The 23,186-nt window shown below is 46.7% G+C and overlaps 1 protein-coding gene across 1 annotated transcript in view; it reads left to right on the forward strand.

Annotated features, from left to right (window-relative positions):
• LOC146810779 (uncharacterized) overlaps positions 1–22,159 on the forward strand; it is a 176,759-nt gene extending 154,600 nt beyond the window's left edge. Inside the window, exons 10-12 of the mRNA XM_085614446.1 lie at positions 19,474–19,644; positions 20,397–20,547; positions 20,907–22,159. Coding sequence (XP_085470572.1) covers positions 19,474–19,644; positions 20,397–20,547; positions 20,907–20,980 — 396 coding nt within the window. The 3' untranslated portion in view covers positions 20,981–22,159. The remainder of the gene's footprint in view (positions 1–19,473; positions 19,645–20,396; positions 20,548–20,906) is intronic.
• Positions 22,160–23,186: the final 1,027 nt, after the last annotated feature.

Consider the following 23,186-nt stretch of genomic DNA (forward strand, 5'->3'; position numbering starts at 1 on the left):
AATGTGCCGCTGGAACCAGGCTATACCCTACTGATGAGCCCTAATAAGCACAAAACAGGTCTTCGGTTGATGGTGTTTCTGTTGAGGGAAGACCTAGCCTGGTAGTTCAGGATGAACTGTTCCTATTGGAACAGGTTGAAGACTGGTTTTCATCTAGCAAGCTCTAATCTGAGGAGGCGTGGTGTGGAAAATACCAATGGACTGGGTAGCGGCCTAGTAATTATCAGTGGCTGAGATTGATTCAAGCATCCCCTTCATCACTTTTTTGTATAATTCCGTGTAGCTCCCAAAGTGGTATGTCAATGCCCTCTCACAAGTCCCGTGCACAAGTGCCACTAGAACCAAGCTACAGGTGGCATACTGTTGATGTATACTGTTGAATGTAGGTGTTCAACTGCTTTTATTAATGTGAAACATTTGCCCTTATGGTGTTTATATGTATAACAGTGACAAAATAGTGCATAATTAGCTTTTTCTTGCTGCATAATTTAGTCAACCCTTCCACATAACTTGGTCCTCCCCTGCCGCCTAATTCCAATGGCCCTGCCAATTGGTTCCACAGACTATAAAGCCAGTCCCTCATGTTGGGTATGGATTCTTTACCCCCAAATGCTCAATATTAGCGGAATCGCCAGTGTTAGCACTAGGGCTGTTTGCGTGCCCGTCAGGGACTTCTAAGACCGGGTTTCCCAGTAGGGTTAGAGTGTATTGGACACTGCAGTAACATGTGGAGCAGTTAACCCGTTCCTCCACAGCCCCATTCAGAAGTTTGAAGCTCACATGCTATCACACTTACATATTTTCTCATGAGTGCAGTAACAGTGTGTGCGCAGTTTCTACCTTGTCTCTCTTCCATTCGCACATTTTATCATAAATCTAGCCTTGTGGCAGGCATTGCCCTAGGCCTTGTCTGAGATGGTTTTGCTAAGTTCTGCTTTCCATCGTTTTCTGCCCATTATTTCTGCAAACTAATGTTTGAAACGTGACAGATTGGAGTGTGAGTCAGCTATGGTTGACATCTTTATTCATAATCAAATGGCAGTAAATGTGGCATGCATGGCGCATAGATTCATGTTGTAGTCTAGACGATTCAGCATATGTCTTGCTTCATACTTCCAGATAATATATAATACCACATGGTGGCTCAAACACGAAGAAGCAATAAACATTACATAAAACCCCCTAGAAAGGGATTTCACTTTATAAAATGAAGCACATGAAAGACTCCTTTTCAGAATAAGGCCTGGGGTTTTATTTATGCAATGCTCTCTAACAGAAAGGCGTTCCCAAATGTCAAATGAACAACATTCAAATGTATATACAGATTTATAAATATATATGTAAGCAATAATAACACACTTGGCAACTGCAACAGTTAAATACTTGAATAATAATAAACACAAGATTAATACACAGGTAAGTTATATTGGGCATCCTGCAAGAAATCAGAAATATATATACACTAAATACATCAGATGTTAACTTGGATGTGTACTCACACTCACTCACACATCACAAAGTCAATACTCAAAGAAAACACCTCAGATGATTATAGCCACTGGAAACTGAAGGTGCACACTGACAGTCACGCATCACAATGACTATTATAGCCATTGGAAACTGAATATGCACGCAAACAGCCACACATCACATTGGCAACAACCAGAAACAAATCATCTCAACGAACGTTCACTCGACTTCCTTGCCAACTCAAGCTGGAGGAGCCCGTTGACAGCCAGGCAGGACCCGCGATCTGAACCCAAATCCCAACTCTCTTGTGACAACACGTCTGCTCCACAAGTGAGCTCCCATCTGTTTGCCAAGATTCCCTGCCTTTAGTACCTTTTACTCAACCTAAGGATCTAGAAACCTCTCCCCCTTTCTTCTGTTCGAAAAACTGAGCTGACCATACTGGTCTATGTCAAGGTCAAGGCAGAAGCTGGCCAGGCCCCTGTATTTTGACTCCGAGACAGAGCTGTACATTCCACACATTTCTCTGACAACAACAATCTCTGCTCTGAAAGGCACCAAGCACACTTCCCACACATTATCCCAGCGAAGCTTACGACAGCCTCTGGCGGTACATTCAACAATCTCTTCTACAAAAACAAAGCACACTTGAACATGAATAACTTAAACTACTTGAGTAATCTGGGGGCCTGCCTGTGCGTGCAAAAAGCTCAAGCAAGACAGAGTCATGATTCAAGATGAGATGAGGGCATGTCAAAGCCAATAGTAAGAACTTCATAGTATTTCCCAGTGTACAACACAATGCACATTGTGCACCACTGCTCATAACACTGCACTTCGGTACTAAAAAGTACATTGCACATCTCTCTCTATCATGCTTTCAAATGCACATCCCGCATGTTCTGTTCTTGGCTAGCTATTCTACTCTGTGAAAGCTCACACTTTAAAACTACGAGAGATACGAAAGAAATCTTCAAGGGAAAAAGGCATATGCAGGGCGTACATTCAGGCTAGGGTAATGTAAAACACCAAAAGTCCATTAAAATAATGATAGTTGAAGGTCATCACATAGGAGTGCCTCTAACACTACAGCATAGTTTTTGTGCATGCCTTACACTGCGTCAGAACTAAGGCTGGGCAGTGAACTCCGCTCGGCTCGCGGAGTTTGCTGAGTTTTTTGCTCTCCGCATTATGCGGTGCTCGTGGATTTCTGAAAAACGGTGCTCCGCTCCGAGATTTTTCCCTTGCGTTCATCAACATCAAGTTGGTGAGCGAGGAAAATCCACCTCCAGGTGATATTTTTCCTCGTACGCGATCGTCAACATCAAGTTGGCGAGCGTGGACAATCAACCTCCCTGCAATATTTCTCAACGCGGACGGACAGATTTCTCATTGCAAGTGGTCGCGTATGCTCGCACCCGCTCGCGTTAAGAAACCGTCCGTCCACGTTGAGAAAGCTGCCGCTTGAGTATAAATCTACTCGAGCAGCACAAAGGGAGCAGCGCCCGCTTGCGCTGTGCATGGTGCCATTCGCGATGATTGCACATTGTGGGCAAGCACCTGGCACTGAAAATCATTGCGAACGACATTTATCTAAATAAACTCTGCAGCTTGCAGAGCTCCGTGTAGCGCTGCAGAGTTTTTTTTGCACTTTGTGGAGTTCCACATAGCAGAACTCAGCGAAGTACGCCCAGGCTTAACCAGAACAAGAAATTGCAAAGGGAAGCTGAATGCCAGTAAATTGTCAATACATTGCTCATTACTTTTTACTTTTTTTTACAACCTAGCAACACTGGAGTTCTTCAGTTTACTCTTAATTTTGTCTTTTTCATTTTGTTTTTGTTTTTTAGGTGGAACTAATGGGGGCTGCAAGGCAAAACATGCAGGCAGCAGGAAAATGTATAGTTTCGGATCTTTGTTCCTCTCCACCTTGGCTGTGGTTACAGTCATTGTTGGAGGATTCATTGTAAAAAGGAAAGATGAAGTAGAGAATACGGGCACAACTTTACACAGACATATACACATTAATACATATACCTCAAACACATGAAACCAGGAGTTGATTTATATATTCCCACCTCCCTCCTCTTATTGTTAATTGTTAATCTTCCCTCTTTTGAAGTTGAGTTTCAGCCAATTCTGCACTTAGACCAACAGGACGAATCATTTGTTGGGACAGCTCTCCACAGAGTTCATGCCCCTCTAATTTAAACCAAGCTTGGTGTGTTTTTGGCACCTTTTTCGCACAGGAGGTCTGGTTTGCAGGGGACACAATATATTTCGTGAGAGGCTGATGCATCTGGGCAGTCTTTGAGACTATGGACTAGTTGGTCCTAAAATACTTTCCAGTCCCCAGTTTTTGTGGCTTTCTGTGGCTATATTGACTCGCTCAAGCATTCCCCTTTTTCTCTGAGAACAAATGCTTCCCTTCTACTTTCCTCCTTGACCGTAGGGTTTTCTGCTCGACTGAGTAGTGATCGAGTTTGCTTTTTTGGGGAGACTTTTGTATGGTCACCATTTCCTGCAGAGCTCAAATTCTTATCGTGTTTGTACTGCAAGTGACACCATCCAAAGTCTTCAATCACCTAGTGAAGCTCTGCACTACCATTAGTGTTTTTTGGGAAGACGCATAATTGCATATACAAAACCTTTAAATGCATGCAACATATCACATGGGGGAGCCAAATAAAGTTCCGCTGCCTACAGTTGTCTAAGTCTCAGTCTGAGAATTGTTATACTCCCTATTTGGGCACAGGGACTGGACTGGAGGGATGGTGTCATGGAGATGGTCAAAGGGAATGCCTGGTGACTATCCAGTTTGAGAAGTGCCTCCAGGCTTCCCATCCTGAACCAGCATTTTGAGGCCCCTTTGATTCATGCTTGTTTTGACTTTGAAACGCCCAAAAGCTGTCCAGCTAAACAATTCTCTCATTGTGTTCTGAGGGTGAGAGTGTTGGTATTCTACGATAATCATGGGTCAGAGGCTGCAGTCTAGACAGCAGTATGGATGATAAATGTGGACTTGAACCGAATGTGCTTCAGGACCAGCAGTCAATGAAGCAACTTGGTGAAATGCTCAAACTTTTCAAGCTGAAGAAGGATCTCATGCTTCCAATTTTTAAATATGTCAAAACGGGTGCTACAAATTAGACAGAAGGTCAAGATAAATAACATTTCCATAGTAGCATAGAAGCAACATGGTCTTTACTATAGTTACACTATGAGAAAAAGCTCAAAAGAGCAGAATAGAACGCAAAATATGGAGTTGGGAAAGGCATCACTCACTGAATGCGACTGTTTAAGTGGCAAAGGAGTGATTAACGTCCACTAAGACCCCAAAATCATAACTGCCAGCCAAATGTTGCACAGATATTCATAGCTGTGGGCAGAGCTTGGCATCTCACAATAGGGACTCTCTTCAAGTCAACATAATTTCACAAGTGGAGGAATTTAACTTGAGGAAGTTAGAAGACACGCACCAATGCACAGCAATTAGTACAGAGGAGCGGTTTGTCTGACTACCATCTGACTACCATCTGTGCCACACACTCACATTATGCCCATCTGAGCGTGTGTTTTGAGAACATAAAGTGATTTATTTAGTTTAGATGCCAGTGTTGTGTAGCATCGGGTGTTCACAGTAATGGTGGAGATAGTTTAGTTCAAGTGTCTCTAGGTAAGATTTGCTTAATGTCACACGGGGGTTACTGGAAGTGCTTGACAGCGTGTGCTGTTGCATGGAGGCATACAGGTTAGGAGTGGGGAATGCCACCAGGGATTCTCAGTTGTTGAAGACCTACTTGTACAAGTCAGTGGTCATGTGTTTCCTTAACAGTAGGTAGTGCAGGTGGCTCTTAGGGGAAGAGGGTCTGATGAACCAGAGCAGCAGAACCTGCAACCTAACAGACCTCCTGAAATAGGAATAGTCTTACTTCTTTCAAACCTTTTCAAAAATCTAGGATGCCACTGTGTTCCAATTATTTGCACTTCTAGTGACCACTGATTTGGTTCCTTGCGTGCTGCACCTGCTTGCATATTGAGTATCTAAATTGTTGCATATTTAATGTCTTTGGTGCATACAGGCTCATTTGTAGAATATATAGACCCTTTATTGCTGCACACAGAGGAGATAAAATTAGAGAGAGCTTGGATAGAACCCATTTTTCTACCACTGGGTCTCCAGGGCTAGTAGGCTCCAAGCACACCTTAAGACGTTTCCATGATGCGAGGGAGGTAACCTGATAATCATTGCCAACCAGGGCCTGATGCTCTGTCGGATCTCCATATCCTCATTTGAAAACGTGTCCTGATCGGGGCTGATTTAAAACCAGGGCATAGATACGGCTACACACCCTCAGCCCTATGTTCAGCGATAGCTGAAATAAGGCCCCTCTAGAGTACCCTGAATTAGAGAGAGAGCACACAATTCCCTCACTCACCCCAACATTCCCAGAGCAAAATAGGGGTGGAGGCGGGCAGACCAGCCAACCCCACTGCACACAGGGCTTCTAGCTCTATCTGGTGCTGTTCAATCTGCATTGGTGGTTGGTAGAGTACAGGATTCCCTGGGAGTCGCCCCCACCCCCGAGCTCTTGTATACCCCAGTGTCGGGTTCGCGGCGATTGCCGTTCCCCGACATTCCGCTAAGACACACACAAAACCGCCGGGATACTCACTTCCGGGCAGAAGTTGAGCCCCGGTCTAGTCCTCCCAGTCACAGCAGGTCACAGAAGCACTTCCGGGGGAAACGCTTATACCTCGCGTTTCCCGCCGGCTCCGTGCTTCAAATTCTTCTATCGAGGCTCGCTGCAGAGGAAGTTCCGGAGTCCCGCCGTTACTCAGGTAGCTGTTGGTTTTCGTACTTGGTTCCCTGGCGTCCGTGCGGGAGCACCATCCCCTGTGGTTCCTATATCCTTTGGCATCCGCGCAGGAGCGCGCTACTTGTGGTTCGCTGGCGTCCGCGCTGGAGCGCCATCCCCTTTGGTTTCCCTGTCCTTTGGCGTCCGCGCAGGAGCGCGCTACTTGTGGTTCGCTGGCGTCCGCGTTGGAGCGCCATCCCCTTTGGTTTCCCTGTCCTTTGGCGTCCGCGCAGGAGCGCTCAACTTGTGGTTCTCTGGCGTCCGCGCTGGAGCGCCTTCACCTTTGGTTCTTTTTGTTTTGTGGTATCAGCGCAGGAGCGCAATCATCTCTGTTCCTTGGGAGCCGTGATATACATCAGTCTTGGGGAGCGCCATGCAACTCGTGCACTGGGTGCTCATCCCGAGGCGCTGTGTGTAACTATAGACTTTCCATTCTCAACGCCCTCACATGAGAAGTTTCCTGATTGAACCTGAATCCCTGATTTCTCCTGAACACCGCAGAAACACTGGTGAGTCCTGGCGTTTGTGTGTGTTTTAGGGAATAGAGATAGGGCGTCAGTGGGGGTTGTTTTCCAATCGGGTTCTCGTTTGCTTCAAATTCTTCTATCGAGGCTCGCTGCGGAGGAAGTTCCGGAGTCCCGCCGTTACTCAGGTAGCTGTTGGTTTTCGTACTTGGTTCCCTGGCGTCCGTGCGGGAGCACCATCCCCTGTGGTTCCTATATCCTTTGGCATCCGCGCAGGAGCGCGCTACTTGTGGTTCGCTGGCGTCCGCGCTGGAGCGCCATCCCCTTTGGTTTCCCTGTCCTTTGGCGTCCGCGCAGGAGCGCGCTACTTGTGGTTCGCTGGCGTCCGCGCTGGAGCGCCATCCCCTTTGGTTTCCCTGTCCTTTGGCGTCCGCGCAGGAGCGCTCAACTTGTGGTTCTCTGGCGTCCGCGCTGGAGCGCCTTCACCTTTGGTTCTTTTTGTTTTGTGGTATCAGCGCAGGAGCGCAATCATCTCTGTTCCTTGGGAGCCGTGATATACATCAGTCTTGGGGAGCGCCATGCAACTCGTGCACTGGGTGCTCATCCCGAGGCGCTGTGTGTAACTATAGACTTTCCATTCTCAACGCCCTCACATGAGAAGTTTCCTGATTGAACCTGAATCCCTGATTTCTCCTGAACACCGCAGAAACACTGGTGAGTCCTGGCGTTTGAGTGTGTTTTAGGGAATAGAGATAGGGCGTCAGTGGGGGTTGTTTTCCAATCGGGTTCTCGTTTGTTTCCCCAGTGGCCCTCGAGATCTCCTGCAAGCTTCAGACCACAACTCTACGCCCTCTTCTGGCTTCTACCCCAGCGTCCATCTCATCCCTGTTGGGTTTTAGTCCTAGGGGGTCAGGTGGGTACAAGGGCGGGTGCTCCTGTCGTCTCTGCGGAATCGCTTCACAAGCAAAGGTAAGTCTTGTGGGGCACCTGACAGAATTTGAAGCCCACGTTTTCTATTCCACCCAGACGACATGGGCAACCCGGAGGTTACCTTGCAGGACATAGCCGTCATGCTGGCAACCATGCAAGCCGAGAACCGCAGTCTACGCCATGATATAACGACCCTACAGGGTCAAATGGCATCCAGGGTTACCGGTCCCTGGGGAACCACCCCTAGCCCCAGAGTCATGCAAGAAGGGTTGTTGCGACCGCCTACTTTCACCTTTGGGGGGCCCTCCGCTGCCACCGATCAGAGACCTGCCATCCAAGTCATCACACCCCATCCGGTACAACTGGCACCACCTGAACGTTTCTACGGCGACAGCACCAAGTATGGGATCTTCATCCATCAATGTCACCTCCACTTCATGGCCAGACACGCGGCTTTTCCCGAGGATGCATCTAAGGTCGCATACATTCTATCTTACACGGGAGGAGACGCCGCTCAGTGGTCCATTTCTTTTGTGGAAAACGACGATCCCATGCTCCACCACTTGCCGACATTCAAGGAAGCCATGCGGCGTATGTTCGCTCGCCACACCTTTGTGCAGGCCGCAGACAACGAGTTGCTTAACCTAAAGCAAGGCAGCCAAGACCTACTACATTACATCACCCAATTCAGCCGGCTTGTCATCGAGGCCAATAGGCCAGAGGATAAAAAGGTGTCAGTATTCTACCGAGGCCTGCGTGATGATCTGAAGGATCTCATCTCCCAGTTGCCCAACCCGCCTGAGGAAATAGGTCCTTTCATCGATCTAGTGGTGAAGATGAACTTACAACTACAGGAAAGAAGGACCGATAAAGGGAGAAACAGTGACAACCGTTTTTTGTCCATTGGAGACAAGGGCGCCGAAAAGGCCAAAGACGAACCCTCTCCTCCAGGCGACATACCCGAACCCATGCAGATCGGGGGCATAAGAGGGCCGTTGACCAGTCAAGAGAGAGAAAAGAGGAGGAAGCAGAACCAATGTTTGTATTGTGGGAAGAGCGGACACTTCGTCAGGGAATGTCCGGTGAAGCCCTTCAAAACAAGGGGCAGAAGGCCGTTTGCGTTACCCATCACCAAAAGCGATCCGATGGGAAACGAGACAACCCAGTAGACAAGGGGATCCATCCTCTGGGTTCTTCGTATAACGCTTCAGCGATCCCTGCAGTAATTGACGGCAGTCATCACGTAGGAATGGAAGTCTCCTTACAAAATCAGGTGGGCAGAACCTGGTTGGTAACCGCCATGCTGGATTCCGGTGTGACAGGCAGCTTTATTGACACCGGTTTTTTACGTACCTTGGGCATAGCCACAGTGTCAAAGGAGCAACCTGAAACGGTCAAGGCTGTTGATGGAACGGACTTGACTTCCGGCCCTATCAGGCACCAAACAGAGAACATGACAATGTCCTTTGCCAACCAGCACGCTGAGGCTATTTGTTTCGACGTCATCGACGCTCCTCAATTCAAGGTTATACTGGGGTTGCCATGGTTAGTGAAGCACAATCCCCGAATCGATTGGGTGGCCAGAATAATACACCTGGATTCAGAATACTGCTGTACCACCTGTTATACGAAGGACAATCCCATGGGTGCTCGCTCCATACAGGCTCGGTCCCTACCAGTGGATGGCATGGGGATGGTCTCCCAAGCAACCATACCAGAGGAGTATCAGGACCTAGCGGAGGTGTTCGATAAGAAGGGGGCCAACACTCTGCCTCCTCACCGGTCGTTCGATTGCCGCATTGATTTGATCCCTGGCTCCACGTTGCCATGCAGCCGAATATATTCCCTCACAGAGAAGGAGAACATCCACCTTCGTTCCTATTTGGATGAGTATTTGGACAACGGTTTTATTCGTCATTCCAAATCTCCGGTTTCCTCTCCTCTTTTCTTCGTATCGAAGAAGGAGGGTGACCTGAGGACTTGTATAGACTTTCGAGCGATGAACGCCATCACCGTAAAAAACCGGTACCCCCTACCTTTGATCTCCAACTTCTTGGACCAAGTAAAAGACGCCTCAGTATATACTAAGCTCGACCTGCGGGGTGCTTACCATCTAGTCAGAGTCTGGAAGGGGGACAAATGGAAGACCGCCTTCCGGACGAAGTTTGGACTCTTCGAATACCAGGTCATGCCTTTCGGACTCTGCAACGCCCCCGCAGCGTTCCAGTACTTCATCGACGAAGTGTTGAGGGACTTTATTGACGTCTTCTGTATTGTCTATATAGACGATATCCTGATATATTCTCGAACCATCACCGACCACGTGCATCACGTGCGTTCCGTCCTCCAACAGCTAGGGAAGCATCGGTTATACGTCAAACTGGAGAAGAGTGTTTTCCACGTCACCTCCGTTGAGTTCCTGGGGCACGTCATCACTCCAGCTGGCATCCAAATGGACAACAAAAAAGTGGAAGCCATCCTGACTTGGCCTTCTCCAGAATCCGTGAAAGGGGTCCAGCGGTTCGTAGGTTTTGCCAACTACTACCGTAGGTTCATCACAGGCTTCTCCGCGCTGGTGGCTCCTATCACACGCTTACTACGAAAAGGGGTGCCATTCGAATGGGATCTGAGTGCAAATAGCGCCTTCCAGGAACTAAAAAGAAGATTCACTATAGCCCCCGTGCTGGTGCACCCTGATACAGAGCAGCCCTTCATCGTGGAAGCAGATGCCTCTAAGGAAGCCATAGGGGGTGTGTTATCCCAACGAAGCACCAGCACAGGACAATTGCATCCGGTGGCTTTTTATTCTAAGAAACTGCAACCCGCGGAACGCAACTACATGGTGTCTGACCGAGAGCTATTGGCCATAAAAACGGCATTTGAAGAATGGCGCCACTTCCTGAAGGACGCCAAACATACAGTGACCATCTACACCGACCACCGGAACCTCCAGTTTCTCCGTTCAGCCCGTGCTCTCACTGCCAGACAGTTGAGATGGACATTATTCTTCAATGAATATAACTTCGTGATCACGTTCCGACCCGGAAAGGACAACGCCAAAGCAGATGCCCTTTCGCGGTTAGAAGAACAGGCCGGGAATACCGAGACCCCCGAGCCGGGTCCCATAATCGCAGAAGACCACTTCCAAGGGGCTATTACATCCTCGGACTTCTTGACTCTGGTGAAACGTGATATGGAGCGATCCGATCCGGTAATCCTGGCTCAAGAACACGAAGGGACGACTCGTGTGGACGGATTGCTGTTTAAAGGAGAACGGTTGTACTTACCTGGAGCACCCAGCCAACAAGGTGCAGTCCGCATGTGCCATGACCATGTCCTCTCTGGCCACCCTGGTTATCATAAGACACTCAAGCTCTTACAAAGACAGTTCTGGTGGCCAACTCTGGTGTCCGACACAAGAACCCATGTGAAGAACTGCACCGTTTGTCTCTTAGGTAAGAACAGTTCTGAACCTTCTGTTGGTTTACTGTGTTCCATACCCGTTCCACCCTTTCCCTGGCACACTGTCTCGATGGATTTCGTGGTTGATCTCCCCATCACCAAGACCGGGCATACCACTGTTCTCACCATAGTCGATCACCTATCCAAGATGTCGCACTTCGTACCCTTGTTGAAGTTACCCACGGCAGCGGATCTGGCCTTGGTCTTCGTGCACGAGGTGGTTCGCCTCCATGGCATTCCATCGGTGGTCATAACGGACCGGGGATCTCAATTCGTGTCCCGTTTCTGGAAGGAAGTATGCAGACTCCTTGAGATGGATGTGCGCTTATCCTCTGCGTACCATCCACAGACCGACGGTCAGGCCGAGAGGATGAACCACACCATGGAACAATATCTCCGTTGTCTGCTACTGATGGTGGAGAAGGAATGGTCTGCGGTGATATGGTTGGCGGAATACGCATACAACAACAGCAAGCATTCGGCCATTGGCATGTCTCCCTTCTTTTGTCTCCACGGTCGTCACCCTCGCACCTCTGCCTGGGAGGTGCCCCGGGACAGTCAGTTGCCCACTGTGCATGCTTATCATGAGTCCCTACACAGACTCTGGCAGCAGGCGCGGTTCGAGTTGGCCAAGGCAAAGGACACCTACAAGGCGCATGCCGACGCTCATAGACAGAAGGAGCCGGAATACCGCTTGGGCGACAGGATGTGGCTCTCCATTCGTCACCTCAACGTGCATGGTCCCAAAAAACTCTTGCCTCGTTTTGTGGGTCCTTTTGTCATCGAGAAGGTGGTCAACCCTGTGGCCATGAGGCTCTCGCTCCCTCCGCATATGCGGATTCACCCAGTCTTCCATGTCTCCCTTCTGCGGGCGGTCTGCCCTGAAGCTTCCATCCCCTCTCCTCCTTCTCCGGTGGTGGTGGAGGGCCATGTCGAGTATAAGGTCAGGGCCATCTTGGGGTCCCGCCGGGTCCGGGGTAAGCTATTCTACCTGGTAGACTGGAAGGGTTACGGTCCTGACGAGCGTTCTTGGGAGCCCTTGTCCCACGTACGCCATGCCCCTGCGCTGGTCCGTGCCTTTCATCTGCAACACCCCCTGAGCCCTCGCCCTGCTTGCCCTTTCTGAGGTCCGGGGTTGCGGAGGGGGGGGCTTGTTTTGGGAGGGGGTTCTGTCGGGTTCGCGGCGATTGCCGTTCCCCGATATTCCGCTAAGACACACACAAAACCGCCGGGATACTCACTTCCGGGCGGAGGTTGAGCCCCGGTCTAGTCCTCCCAGTCACTGCAGGTCACAGAAGCACTTTCGGGGGAAACGCTTATACCTCGCGTTTCCCGCCGGCTCCGTGCTTCAAATTCTTCTATCGAGGCTCGCTGAGGAGGAAGTTCCGGAGTCCCGCCGTTACTCAGGTAGCTGTTGGTTTTCGTACTTGGTTCCCTGGCGTCCGTGCGGGAGCACCATCCCCTGTGGTTCCTATATCCTTTGGCATCCGCGCAGGAGCGCGCTACTTGTGGTTCGCTGGTGTCCGCGCTGGAGCGCCATCCCCTTTGGTTTCCCTGTCCTTTGGCGTCCGCGCAGGAGCGTGCTACTTGTGGTTCGCTGGCGTCCGCGCTGGAGCGCCATCCCCTTTGGTTTCCCTGTCCTTTGGCGTCCGCGCAGGAGCGCTCAACTTGTGGTTCTCTGGCGTCCGCGCTGGAGCGCCTTCACCTTTGGTTCTTTTTGTTTTGTGGTATCAGCGCAGGAGCGCAATCATCTCTGTTCCTTGGGAGCCGTGATATACATCAGTCTTGGGGAGCGCCATGCAACTCGTGCACTGGGTGCTCATCCCGAGGCGCTGTGTGTAACTATAAACTTTCCATTCTCAACGCCCTCGCATGAGAAGTTTCCTGATTGAACCTGAATCCCTGATTTCTCCTGAACACCGCAGAAACACTGGTGAGTCCTGGCGTTTGTGTGTGTTTTAGGGAATAGAGATAGGGCGTTAGTGGGGGTTGTTTTCCAATCGGGTTCTTGTTTGTTTCCCCAGTGGCCCTCGAGATCTCCTGCAAGCATCAGACCACAACTCTACGCCCTCTTCTGGCTTCTACCCCTGCGTCCATCTCATCCCTGTTGGGTTTTAGTCCTAGGGGGTCAGGTGGGTACAAGGGCGGTTGCTCCTGTCGTCTCTGCGGAATCGCTTCACAAGCAAAGGTAAGTCTTGTGGGGCACCTGACACCCAGCCTGCCCTAGGTGCAGGAGCTGGAATCATGAGTGCCAGAAGAAGCAGAGTTAAGCTTGTCCAGCTCCTATAATCTCATCATAACCACTTCCGGTACAGGGAATCCCTGAGTAGACCTTTACACCCAGGCATATGCTCTCCATTCCTCAGTAGTATAGACCAGGACTCTGCCAGAGACCAGCTACTAGTTGACTGTTCGGGAAGATGGCACTGCTGTATAGGTCTTGAGTTTCCATTGCTTCAAAGCATCATACTTTTCTCTAGCAAGTACCCACCTGAAATTCTCCCCAGTGCCTAGAGGTGATTAAGTTCATTGTATGTGCTGGACAGAAAGCACCACTCTACTGCCATTCACCAACCTAAACCTTTGTTAATCATATTCATTGTTTATAAGCGGATGTCACAGAAGGAATCATAGTTTTCACTGCTGGGAATGTCATTGTGAGCATTCAGTTTTGCTCTCTGTCCAGCTTTCAAAGCCCTGATATCCGGATTTCTCATACAACAAAACAAATCTTTATGTACTTTAGTTGAACATTTGTTTAAAAATTGTGACTCGCGTGCAGCAATCAGTGTCACCAGTTTCCTACCAGTTCAACATCAGTTTGCAACTTGGGTTAAGATGCCCCTCCCCCGAGGAAACATTCTCTACATCAATACCAATTGTGAACCAGAGCTGTGGTGAACCATTGGGCCCTAGTTCTCAACCAGCCTCTCCTACACCCATTATGGCATAACTTTCCAATGTGAGACTCATTCCCTCAGAAGGTCATGGGGAGAATATATAGTTGAAACATGAGGTCCTTTTACCAACTCTGTGAACATTTCCACCAACCCATTACTTCTCTTTTAAACAAAGATGATGCAAAAAGTTTAATGCTATAACTGCCCAAAACTTCATTCATTTGGTCTGATTTAAATTGTACTCCATTGCCACTTAAAAGTACTACTAATACTCATTCTCTTTTAAATACTTCACTCATAAACTTGACTACCCCATTGTTCACAGAGCCCACTAAAGCCTCCTGTGGCCACTTGACCCAAGTGATACACTTCAAATTTAATGTACTTATCCATATATTCAACAATATAAATTGCACCCGTAAAAACCTAATCCTAGTGTTTAAAATACCTCCGGTGAAAACCCATTATCGTGTTTCTGAATCCTCCAGGAGGTATAATTTCCTCTTTTCGTAACAGAAATACTACCTCCACAGCTAATTCTTAAATATGTCTCCCTTTAACACAGTCTCCTATACGGTAAGTCCTAGTGGCCTAGGCAAAGCTTCAAAAACCCACATCCTCTTAATCTTCTAATGTTTCAAAATTATTTTTTTCATGGCAGATCAGTACAGCCACATTGCAGACTGGCTTCTAAGATGGTCACGTCCTGTTCTTAAATCTAAACAAAAATCAACCTTGACATTCTTCACACTCATCATGAACTTCTGCTGGTAACTGTGTTCTTGCTACAGCATTGATAACCTTTCCACTCTAGGTGAAGGTTGCAGCATTCCCACTATTGATACCAGCAGTCTGTGATCACTTCTCACAATTAAATTTGTGCCCACATTTACTCCTTGAAATAAGTAATTCCCAGTGGCAGAGACAGCAGGAAGCCTCTGCGGTTTCAGTTCACCAGATTTCTGGGTTCAGGGGACAAGCAGCAGACTAAACCCAGTCATGCTCCAGCAGGTGGTCATTCTGGGTCATCGCTGGTCCTCTCGCATGGCCTTCAGAAGGGAGGTAGTGAAGTTGTGTGAGAGACAGGTAGTACAGTGGGAATAACGCCATGAGCACCATATGACAACTTTTGAGAAGCTGCTGCAGTGTCATTACCTACTGAATGATACTGAATCTTCCCAAATCAAGTAATACTTACTGTGTGATCCTGATTGTTTCCTCTTACTTTTTGCTATAATTTGGCATCGGTCAATCAGCGCTTGCATTTTTCTCCCTGACATTTTTCTTTAGGTTCTTAGGTGGATCCTGCTGTCTTTAGTTTAGTTTAGTCTTTAATTCTGGCTTCAGACTGGCAGTTCTGTTATGCAATTGGTTCTCTTTTTCTCTAACTGTTACTTGTTCATACATAGTACCTTACAGGATTTTATGCCTTTAGCTTTATCCTCAATTATTTGTAATTCATTTTGGGAACACTCCTTGGATCAATGTATATTTTATCACTGACTGGAAAAGTGGCTACTGAAAGAGAGCACTCTAATTCCTACCACTCGAAGACCAGGATACCGGATCATTCATTGCATTCCACACTCAGCAAAAAAACAATTGTAATCTCCTTCTTACATACAGAATGTTTGATCTGCATTTGTGATTATACCAAACTTTCCCTCTTCCAGTTATGGCATAACAAAAGTGTTTATGACATGGATCTTGTCTAATCACAGGTTTCATAGTGAGATCAAATCCTAGCAATGGCAGAGCACTATGAAAATCATATTTATGCTTCACAAAAGTCTTTTGGCATATCACTCCAACTATATTTCACATTTGTCTTAATTAAAAGATGCAGAGATAGAGATAGAGAGAGAGAGAGAGAGAGAGAGAGAGAGAGAGAGAGAGAGAGAGAGTGTATATATAATCCACGCTGTGAGGACAGGACTAGTCCTCATAGCATGGGGTAACATGTACTCTGTAGTTCTTGAAGCCTACACAGACATCACGAAGACAGGAAATGTTGCAGTTGGGGTTCTAATCTATATAGATGACCCAATAATTATGATGTTTGGGAAGAACCTATGAAGAAGTAAAATCTGCAATGTCAAGCTTGGTGGGAAGTTTTTGGAGGAGGTCATAGGGTGCCAATATCTTAGAGTGACAATTGCTGGGAAACACTTGTTCAAAATGCCATCAGAAAAATAAGGCCTGTTATGTCAGTGATAGTTAAATTAGTGAGGTAACTTGGCAATAAATTCTCTGAACAACTCAATATCATCTTTTAAGCCAAAATATGCAAGGAATTTTTGTACGGCACAGAAAACTGTACCAACTTGTCATTAACAGTTTCGGAAAGAAAACGTTGGATGACCCTCCTTTTAGTTCCAGTTGATATTCGTCGGCATCATTAGCTTGTGCCACCCGCTATGAATCATAAGGTGGAGCAAGTTTATGCTACATCGTGAAGAGAGCTGTGTCATCAACCACGTATTTGGCAGGCAATACCTGAGAAGAGCACTGGATGATGTCTTGCAAAATGAAAGGTATTGCAGACGTTCCGAAACGGGCGGAATCCATGGGCTTATCTAGTTCAATTGAATCAGGTTGCAGTGTAAGCTCCCTGCCAGCTGCAGAAAAAAGGGCAAGGAATAGATGTGGTTACAGAAAGATGAGGAGACAAAATGTTTATCATCTCAAGGGCTTGTATCTATCACGTAGGTATCAGCCCACAGCCAATAGCAGCGCAGTCTCACAAATACCCATATAAGGAGGATGCGCACCATGACGGGTGCTGCAGCCTCCAGCTGTCAATGGCCAGATGCAAGACAATCTCATGTGATTTTCTTCTAGCTTGCAAAGGAATTGTTACCTAGATGTTCTCACACAATCTATATTTGTAAGAAAGAAAAGCCTGCAGAAACGGGTCGCAGCATACAGGAGGAAATGACCAGAGGCAAACAAACCTCCTGATCGCAGGCAGACTTGATACAGGAGTTCCACACTCCTGGCTCAAGAAGAAACAGATTCAACAGACAGAAACAGAGCCGAGGGACTAGCACCAATGAGGAGGAAGTGATAAACAGCAGAAGTGAAAAACTGCAGAAAACTTCAGTTGCTTTGCCGCACAAGGCAGCCAATTCCAGATGCTTTGATGTATCCTGGAAAATAGGAAGTGAGATGATTGTTTGGAAGGCAAAAGTGTCTGCCATGATGGACTGGAAATTTCAGGTAGAAGGAACAATAAGAAGACATCTTGGAACAGTAAACAGGATCTTAAATATTAATTGATAAAGGGAGCCCAGCCCCTAAAGAAGAGTGTTTAGGGCTCTGTGGCAAACAGCCAAGGCTCTCATGGGCATCATCAGAGAAACATCAACACAAGAAAGTAACTGTTCTGCCTTGCACATGCAGGATGTGGAATGTAAAATGACACCTTGCCGAGAGATGTCAGCCGAAATCCCCACGATGTCATGCACCTGGAAGAAAAAAACAACACCTGCCCCGCGTCTGTGCGGTGAGACTCTAGTGCACCCATCAGAAAGGACTCACAATACCCCTCTGTATACGAGGGGAATTTAGGCTCACCACCTTGCAAGGTAAACCTCCTCCGTGTCTTCCAGCATGATACAGTCCTAACACCAACTTAGAGCTAAATTGACTAACTGTAAGATAGTGAAACAGAACTGGTGGCCCTCAATATTTTGAGATATTTTCTACTTCTGTGTCCAGCATAGAAAACCAGCAAAAGGCGAATGGCTAGGATTTTAGCATCCACTAGAATTCTGGACACAAAAAATGCACTTAATTTTATTTTGGCAGATTTTGATTCCCAGTCACACAGAAGAGAGCAGAGTTTTTGGGAAAAACATGGAGAATGAGGAGGAAAGTTGATCAAACCTTTAGAATCAAGTTAAACTCAGCTGATCGATCGCACTCCTTTTTTGTTCAACAAAGTTTGTACTTTTCACATTTTATATTTCTTGAATGCTTTTTACCTTTTCATATATCATTTCCTATTTTATCATTTTTATTTAGAAATATTTTTATACAAAAAAAGTTTATCTGAATCAAAAATGTTAAAAAGAAAATTTCAAAATTGCTGGCAGCGGCCACTCCACACAGGTCACACAGCTGCTATTTATATTGTTGAAGATCAGCTGTATTCCTGTGAGTGCTCTCACAATCCAAACGAGTACAACAGACTTGATTGTTGAATTCCCGTGCTCCTCCTTGCATGGGGCAACAGAACACATACAGAGCTGAGGTGGGCACCACTTATCGTAACAATGAAAACGTCCTTCCCGATTGCACCAGCACTGTTTATTTTTACTTACATTAAACTGCACTCACGCCTAATATCACAGCTACTCCACATGCCCGAACAGATGCATAACATGTTTGTCCTCTCTTGGCCATAGTTTTCTTACTTGTGACAGAAAAACAATTGCCTACAATCCCTTTGCAGTCCAGCACACCTTTGACTCTAAAGCTGACATGCTGCTGTCCACCATCATTCTGCATTTTCTTCTTCCTTGAACACTTGACGTCTTTTACGAATCGATGGTCACCACAGGGTTCCACTGGGGTGGGTGACCTCACTCATGCTCAAATTAAATATCCTGCACAAGGTTCTTCTTATTAGTATTTTACATTAGAGCATAACAATTTTTTTTTAAAACCTTGTTGCCGCATAAACTCTGCATTCACAGACAACAAGGCAAGACTACACCCATACCCACCCCGGTGTAAAAATCGATGTTCTTTAGGTTATGGATCAGGAAATACACCCATTGATAAAACTGGTCAGTTTTGCTTATATAGAAATAGTGATAAGTAGGGAAAGATGTGCTACCGAAAGCAGCATCTGTCTCTGTCAGGTAGCTTTACATTTTGCTCGATATTACACATACACTGCATTGCACTGATCCTGACCAACTTCCAGGAGAGCCTATATGTGAGATCTACCCCCCCTTGCACTGCCTTCTTTATCAAACACTCTTGTTGTGTCAGAGCTCCTTCTAAGTTGGCTGCTCAGCTTCTGCGTTGGCATTCAGTGGGCTTGCATTCGGATCCATGGAGAATCTACAGCAAAGTAAGCAAATCCCCAGGCTGTCAGTCCCCCAATGTGTAAGGCCCAATAACATAGCTGTTTTATGTGCTGGTTGTGACCCTGCCTATGCTAAGCTTGGTTTATCTAAAAATAAGCATGCTGTATAGACAAATTCCCTTCACATAACATTAAGTAACATGCCGCGGTTACTCTATTGAACATGTCTGTTTTGTAGTCAATAGCTTCATGAAGCCCTGGATATAAATGTTGGCAATAACGACTGTGCCATTGCTGAAAGAGCGCTGTGGATAAGACTAACCCTCCCTGCACTGTGCAATCCATTGCAGATCCCGATCTCTGAGCAGGAGGCTGTGCTACGCTTGCAGAGGGAAAGGTCAGTCATGGTTCTCCAGCTGGAAGCTCTGAGGAGGGAACGCACCGAGGCAGAAAGAGATGTGGAGACGCTGTACCAACACCACAAACAGGAGGCAGGAGCTCAGAAGCGCCATGTTCTGCAGGTATTGTGTGCAAGCAAGGCTTACAAATGAGCAAACCGCTTTACACAATCTATTATCCTAAGCATCAGTCAGCAAGGCCTAAGCATCAGTCAGTGAGGGAGGGGCTCCGTACTCTGCATTGGCTCCCTATCAGTAAGCACTTCTCTTTTAAAGTCCAGACCAGGGTCTATAAGGCCTTGAACAGCAAAGGCTCGCAGTGACTGAAAACCATGTTTCAATGGTATATTCCTGAGAGGAACTTGAGATCCTCCTCCCAGAGAAAATTGATCTCTCTGAAATTCCGCAAGGTCAGATGGGGCGGTCGTTCCTTCTCTGTGTGGCGGCCGCAAAACTTTGGAATACCCTGCCCCACTCTATCTCTCATGCGGACTCGCTTACGATGTTTAGAAGACTGCTGAAGACATGGCTTTTCTCAACATAGTGAGCAGCCCTGTGCTCTCCTTTCTCTCCTCGACTGTCCAGCGCCTTGGCACCTACGAGTATTAATGCGCTTTATGAATCCTTATCCTATCCTTATGTGTCAAAAGAGATCACTTTTTATGATCATGAATATAGTCTAATGAAGAGAATGCTACAGGAAAGTCCTGAACTTCATTTCGAACAAGACCGTCCCATTTCTACCTCCTGCAGAACAGCTTTAGGCCAGTTCCATTTTAAATCAATAACTGAGTAACGAAAACTGTTGAAAATAGCTATTCTTCAAGGCGTAGAGTGTGCTTTGTGATAACATTGTACAGGGCTTCTCTTCGTAGGTTTTCCAGGCTTATCGAGGAATGTTGGAGGAACAGATGGATGCGTTAGAAAGACGATACAGAAAACTTCTTGAGGACTCCATCCAAGATGCCGTCTGCCTGTCCACTCGCAACCAGCAGCTGAAGGCCGAGAACTGCCAGCTCAATGATGGTGAGACCACAAGCAGGAGTTCAGAAGGAAGACGCAAGCTCGCTATGCTAAGTCTTGCAAGGGTGCCCATGAATAGGTCCTTTTTACACCAATCCGTCCTACGTTTGTGTTTTTATATCTGTCCTATTTTGACTTCACCACAGATGATGGTCACTTGTGAGCACCAGTATGAGAATAATCAAATATCTTTTTCATCAACATAAATTGTCAAAGGCAGGCCTTCGATAGATTTCTGCACCACCACTGCAGGGCTTTTCTAGAAAGAGGATAAATTGAACACACTAGCGTGGAGAAAAACAATATTTCAATTTTCTATCTAAAATTTGTTTTAAACATTTATGTCATTTTATTTTTCGCAGCAGTCAAGAAGCTCCGAGAGGAAAATAATATAGAGAAGCCCCGACCGGAAAATGCTGATCATCTAACTCATTAACAAAAAAAAGTTTTTTGCAAAAGACCACCTGACCTCGGACACCTAATCCAGCTCAGAAAGATGAAAGTCTCAGAACCTCGTGCCTGCGCTGCGCCATCTTCCCGGTTTGGGAATCCCCGCACTCAATGCTGAAGTGTTTATTATAAGGATGCCGGCGTGGCTTCCTGTTGCACCAGGTTCCAAACAAAATGCAGCAGAGTGAACAGGACGAAACACAGGAGCAGCCATCTTCTCTTATCAGCCTAGGCTCCGCAGTGTGTTGTCCCATGTTGCTAGCTGCATTCAGTCTCTGGTCATGCAGGAGTACTGAGGCCAGGGGTCATACGCCGGATAACGGAGTGACAGCTGGAGGGACGGCCCTCTTACCGGAAGTACACAGATTGATGTACCGGTGATAAATGGTTTTAAATCCAAGTATCAGCATTAGTACAGTAGCAATGACGAGAGCGACTACAGGAGGACCAGGCCCTAGAAACACAGCTGTGAAGAAAACTACGAGGAAACTTAAAGCAAAAGGCTGATAGAATGACACAGCGGGTCGAGCAGACGGAGAAACGGGACTGGAGTAACTTTGTGTGAAGGTGAGACACGCCATGGCTTGGGAAGATGTAGGGAAAGTCGACGCACCAATATTGTGCATACAGTGCATTAGGAAAAGGCCTCTGCCATCAATCAGCACACCGTTTGTTTGTGAGGTGAACCATCGCGGTTGTAAGGGCGTCTGTAGGGTGGGTCTCGCCTCAAGCCTCCTCTTTTGTGATTTTTTTACTTCAGTCTGAAACAGCAACAGCTGAGAAGGACCGCGCCTGCTGACCTGGACTTGCACAGCAGAGCACGTGACGTGTCAGCGTTAGGTGAAGGAAAAGCCTAGGCTCTTGTGTGCATTTGGTCAAAATAAATGAAGGGGAAAAAAAGAAGTGGACAGTTATGCGAGCTGCTTTACAAGGCATACCGCACACTAAAGTATACAAAAAAGTAATAGGAAGAACACTTGAATTAATTTCAGGCACTGGTAATTACTCAAGAGTGGAGGCAATATAAAATAATTACAAGCATTTGCAATGCAATAGGTCTCGTATTTGCGAGAGTTTGAGCTATTGGCATTGTAAATGACAATGCCTTTTATTTATGTGTTTGAAAACCTGCAATTGGTGTGTAAACATGCACTTGGTACTTACAGTCCTTGCTTATGAGAAGCAAGGCTGGCAGTAAAGGAGGTGCAGTTGCTGCCAGCCTTGCTTCTAGTAATGCGAGACCTATTGAATTGCAAATGCTTGTTGTGCTGTGAGGCAACAGCCATAGGAAGGCAGGGACAGTGACGCCATGCCGTGCGTTTCAAAAGGAGGGAGGAGGAGGCAGCTGCAGCTAAAACCGGCCTTGGTCCTTGAATGCACATGAAATGTGGCAAGATAAGACCAAGATTTATAAGCCCAGTTTACACCAGAGCTCTGTAAACCATGGGCACTGGTCTCCAGTGCTACATCTTAAAGAAAGAAACAGTGGCCACAAGCTCTGAGTAACACCACATGTAACAGGGGCAGTCCTTGAAAATGGGTGGAGTTTTTAAAGCCCATATTCTGAAAACAGCATGTTGAGCAGAGACAGCGCAAGTGCTGCATAGATGTAACCTAAAAATGACAATCTTTCAATATAGTACGGTGATTTCCCTATTTGGCCAAATAAGACCAGTTAAAGGAATGAGCAAATTGTTTGGAGATTGCACTGATGCAGCTATTTCTAACCCGGTATGGATCATGTATATTGAATCCTTGTTTTATGCTCAGCACGTTATTCCAATTAAGTTCCTGGTATCATGTGACTCATCTTCAACGGATATCACTTCTAATAGTAGTGTTGCTATAATATTGGACCCGGAATCATGTAACACTCCTAGTCCGATGATTTGAGCTCTAATAACTTTATAAGATATGTTGATTACTGCGTGCCTATGCTGACAACCTTAAAAACTGGTCAGATTCTTGATATGTGAAAAAGGGCTGCGTTAGTCCCTATCCGCAAAAATAACAATGTGAATGCCCCATCAATTTATCATCTGCTCTCAATGATGAGCTCATATATGAAAGTAACTGAAAGAATGAGTAAACAAATTCTGCTGCTGGACCTCTAAGAGTGGATAGACAGTAAGTAAATAATCTCTAATGCTCAGCAGGCTTCCGGATAAACCCCATGTGTATTGTTGTCGCTT

Source organism: Triturus cristatus, chromosome 7, assembly GCF_964204655.1.
Source record: "Triturus cristatus chromosome 7, aTriCri1.1, whole genome shotgun sequence".
Taxonomy (NCBI): domain Eukaryota; kingdom Metazoa; phylum Chordata; class Amphibia; order Caudata; family Salamandridae; genus Triturus; species Triturus cristatus.